At 55.9% G+C, this 4559-nt stretch overlaps 1 protein-coding gene across 1 annotated transcript in view; it reads left to right on the forward strand.

The window, feature by feature from the left end:
- Nucleotides 1-613: 613 nt before the first annotated feature.
- Nucleotides 614-4559, forward strand: part of GLIS2 (GLIS family zinc finger 2) — a 5791-nt gene continuing 1845 nt past the window's right edge. The window contains exons 1-6 of the mRNA XM_008573826.1: nucleotides 614-840; nucleotides 1674-1846; nucleotides 2576-2752; nucleotides 2835-2968; nucleotides 3054-3172; nucleotides 4155-4559. Of these exons, the coding sequence (XP_008572048.1) occupies nucleotides 669-840; nucleotides 1674-1846; nucleotides 2576-2752; nucleotides 2835-2968; nucleotides 3054-3172; nucleotides 4155-4559 (1180 nt within the window). The 5' untranslated portion in view covers nucleotides 614-668. The remainder of the gene's footprint in view (nucleotides 841-1673; nucleotides 1847-2575; nucleotides 2753-2834; nucleotides 2969-3053; nucleotides 3173-4154) is intronic.

The following is a 4559-nucleotide window of genomic DNA, read 5'->3' on the forward strand; positions in this document are numbered from 1 at the left end:
GGTGAGGCTCCTGCCTGTGCCCTAGTTCCTCGGCCCAGGCTTTGCAAGGCTTGCCTGGGACAAGGTGTCAGCCTGGTTTCCATAGAGGTGATCATAGCTGCCTGCTGGGAATGGATGAGTACCCGGCACAGCTGAGGAATATTGACAGTCACCTTGGAGGACACACCTTGCTCTCCTGGCATGGTTCTCAGTCTTCGGCCCAAACCAGGCGTGTGTCCCCATGTGGCTTCCTGCTCCATCAGAAATGACTCTTGGGACTTGACTAGCGAGTTCCAGAGAAAAGACCTAGGCTCGAGGCCTTAAATCTGTTAGCTCTGCCCTTTCCAAGCTCTGTGACCTGAGGCAATGTCTCTCAAACTCAGTTTCAAGGCAAAATGGAGACCATGAGTGTTGCCTCCCTGAAAAGATTCACGGGAAGTGGACGTGGAGCTTCTGAGTAGGTGGCTGGCTCACTCTCTCCATGATACCTGCAGGCCAGGCCACTCAGAGGGTTTCCCTACCCCTGCAGATGGCCTCACTCACTCCCTCCTTGCTCCTGTGGCCTTTAATGAATGCCACCTGTGGAGGAGCCTGGGGTCAGTGTCACAGCACAGCTCCTGTCTTTCCCAGGTTCCTGCCTGAAGACCCCCACTGCCTGCTGCCACTTCCACCCCCAGTCCCCCATCACCATGCACTCCCTGGACGAGCCGCTCGACCTGAAGCTGAGCATCACCAAGCTCCGAGCGGCGAGAGAGAAGCGGGAGAGGACACTGGGTGTGGTCCGCCACGGAGCTCTGCACAGGGAGCTCGGCCTGGTGGATGACAGTCCCACACCCGGCTCCCCAGGCTCCCCACCCTCAGGTACTGCCCCCGGGCAGGGCGGGGGGACTCAGCCCTGATCCAGCCACGAGATAGGAAGAATGGCCAAGGTGTGTCCACCAGGACATGACTGCAGCCCTGCATGGCTTCCGGATTACAGTACTGCCCACACGTTGTCCATTCACCCTCCCAGCAGTTCATGCAGCTGGCACACAGAGCCAGGATTCAAATGCAGGCCTCTGGGCAGATGTGGAGCAGCTGATAAGGGAACAGAGGGATCTAAAGGTAGTATCAAAGGCTCCAGGCCCTGAGGTGGTGTGGCCGGCAGACTAGGGCAGTAGAGGTTGGGGACCGAATCCAGCATGTGCTTCCCAGGGAATGCTGATGCTCACCGGTTCTGCTCTGCCTCCAAGTTGACCCTGAAAAACAGATTTGCCACATGTCTGAGCTGGAAGGCTCTGGAAACAGCCCAGCCCAAACCTTCCAATTTACAGAAGAGAGCATTGAGGCAGGAAGGGGCCCGGGAAAAGTTGGAAAGATCCCTACCTGCCAGTATGCGAGGGAGCCAGGAGCCTGGGTTCGAGTTTCTATTGTTATTCACCCGGTGTGCCAGACCATCCCATCTGTAAAACAGGCGCTGTCCACTTACCGTCTTACGCAGTGGCCGAGCTCTCATGGTGGTAAAGGTCAAACAAGATGGGGGGGTCATCTCATTTGTCAACAGTACAAGCTGCTTCTAAGATACCTGGGATCCCAGGGTGGTGCAGGGGTGCAGCTGATGTCTGCTTCAGGGTCACAGTGGGGATTCAGAGGTGGGAGGACCTGGTCCACCTGGATTCCTGGCTCTAACCCCCTAAATTGTGCCTCCTCTTTAGGCTTCCTGCTGAACACCAAGTTCCCTGAGAAGGTGGAGGGACACTTTTCGGCAGCCCCTCTGGTGGACCTCAGCTTGTCACCACCATCTGGGCTGGACTCCCCCAACGACAGCAACTCGCTGTCCCCCGAGCGCCAGGGCAATGGGGACCTGCCCCCAGTGCCCACTGCCCCGGTAAGGAGGGTTGAGGGTTCCAGAGACAGAAAGTGTGTTGGTGTCCTGGGGCTGCCATAGCAAAGCACCACAAGACTGAGTGGCTTAAACCAACAGAGGTGCACTATTGTAATTCTGGAAGCTCAAGTCTGAAATCAAGGCCTCTGCAAGGCCTCCTTCCTTACCTCTTTCCTAGCTTCTGGTGGCTTCCACCAATCTTTGTCATTCCTTGGCTGTGGCCACATCACTCCAATCTCTGCCTCTGACTTTATATTGCCTTCTTCCTTCTGTGTCCCTCTTTACCACATCTCCCTCCCCTTTCTCTTATAAAGACACCAGCCACTGTCCAGTGTGTATGTCTGGATGTGGAAAAAAAGAAAGAAATAGAGGCTGGCTGGTTATCTCAGCTGGTTAGAGCATGGTCCTGATAACAGCAAGGTCCAGGGTTCAATTGCTATACCAGCCAGCCACCAAAAAAAAAAAAAAGAAAAGAAAAGAAAAGAAAGAAAAAAAGATACCATTCACTGGATTTAGGTCTCACCCTAACCCAGTATGACCTCATCTTAACTTGATTATATCTGCAAAGATGCTATTTCCAAATAAGGTCACATTCACAGGTACCAGGGATTAGGACTTGAATGTATCTTTTGCGGGGACACCATTGAACCCACTACAGAAGGGGACAGAGGGGCTGGGTCCAGCTGACCTAGCAGGACACTGAGCGGCTCTCCCCCTCGCCATCATGCCCAGGACTTCCAGCCGCTGCGCTATCTGGACAGCGTCCCCAGCTCCTTCCAGTTCTTCCTGCCCTTGGGCTCCGGCGGGGGCCTGCACCTGCCCGCTGCCTCCTTCCTCACCCCCCCCAAGGACAAGTGCCTCTCGCCAGAACTGCCACTGCCCAAGCAGCTGGTGTGTCGCTGGGCCAAGGTGAGTGGGGCCAGGAAGAGTGGTGTGGGGTCTGGGGCAGGCGCCCACATGGGCTCAGAAACCCCCCTGGACCTTCCTGCAGTGTAACCGGCTCTTTGAGCTCCTGCAAGACCTGGTGGACCACGTCAATGACTACCACGTCAAGCCTGAGAAGGATGCCGGGTACTGCTGCCACTGGGAGGGGTGTGCCCGCCATGGCCGAGGCTTCAATGCCAGGTGAGGGAGGGGGAGAGAGGGCAGAGGGCAGAGGGAGGGGCGGGGGCTCCAGGGAGCTGAGCCGGCCCATGCCCCCCTGGAGCAGGTACAAGATGCTCATTCACATCCGCACGCACACTAACGAGAAGCCGCACCGCTGCCCCACCTGCAACAAGAGCTTCTCCCGCCTGGAGAACCTGAAGATCCACAACCGCTCACACACAGGTGAAGGGCTGGGGCTAGGGGTTTTGGGCCCACAGAGGGCAGGCTCACTGTGGGCAGGGTCAGGGAGGCAGGCTCCTAGAGAGTGGGGACTCTAAGGAAGGACTGGGTGTTAGATGAGAGAAATTTCATTGCTCAGTGGCCCCTTTTTGAATGCTGCTTGCTGGGAGAAGCCTTCCCTGTGGATCAAACCCCCCACTTGTGGAGCCATGGACACGATTTCCTGCATCCTATTAGTACGATCGTATAACTAGTGCCACCTCTGATGGCAGAGACTGTGTCTGCTTTGCTCCTCACCATACCCCAAGCCTACAGTAAAGCCAGCTCAGGCCCACGGAGCCACAGACCTGATCTCTTTCTTTTTCTCTTCGCGGCTGGCCAGTACAGGGATGGAACCCTGGACTTTGGTGTCATCAGCACCACACTCTAAGCCACTGAGCTAACTGGTCCAGACCCAATTTCAAATCTCCTAATCCCTGCACTAAAAAAGCAAAAAGAAATAGAAGATATTAATTGTAATATTTTATTGAACCCAATATACACAAAATATTTCTATAATAAAAAAAATCAATGAAATTTATTTTAATTTAAATAAATTGAATTTTATTTAAAATTTAAAGTTTTAACCATACACAAAGTCTTCACAATCTGGCGTGTATTTTTTTTCGTGGTGTGTATTTTACCCTCATGGTGTGACTCTACCTGGACCAGCTGCATTTAAGGCTCAGTGGCGGCCACATGTGACTCCTGTCCTGGCCAGCGCAGTGGCAGATGCTCAGTAAATCTTGAGCCGGTTTGTTGAGTAAGGGCAGTCGGCATTCCACTGTCCCCTCCTGGGGTCAGATCTCATGTCAGGGGCCGGGGACCCCCCCCCCCCCTCCATTGGAGGCTGTGTGCTCTCAGGGAGTTCTCGGTCTGGGGGATGCTGCGTGGGTGGTGGGGAGCACTGGGTGGGAGAGAAACCCCTCACGCCGCCTGCCCGCAGGTGAGAAGCCCTACGTCTGCCCCTACGAGGGCTGCAGCAAGCGCTACTCAAACTCGAGTGACCGCTTCAAGCACACTCGCACCCACTACGTTGACAAGCCCTACTACTGCAAGATGCCCGGCTGCCACAAGCGCTACACCGACCCCAGCTCGCTGCGCAAGCACATCAAGGCCCACGGCCACTTCGTGTCTCATGAGCAGCAAGAGCTCCTGCAGCTGCGCCCGCCCCCCAAACCACCGCTGCCTGCCCCCGACGGCAGCCCCTACGTCAGCGGGGCCCAGATTATCATCCCCAACCCCGCTGCCCTCTTTGGAGGCCCCGGCCTGCCTGGTCTGCCCCTGCCCCTGGCTCCCAGCCCCCTTGACCTCAGTGCCCTGGCCTGTGGCAATGGCGGGGGTGGTGGGG

This window comes from Galeopterus variegatus, unplaced genomic scaffold (genome assembly GCF_000696425.1).
Source record: "Galeopterus variegatus unplaced genomic scaffold, G_variegatus-3.0.2 Scaffold968, whole genome shotgun sequence".
Taxonomy (NCBI): domain Eukaryota; kingdom Metazoa; phylum Chordata; class Mammalia; order Dermoptera; family Cynocephalidae; genus Galeopterus; species Galeopterus variegatus.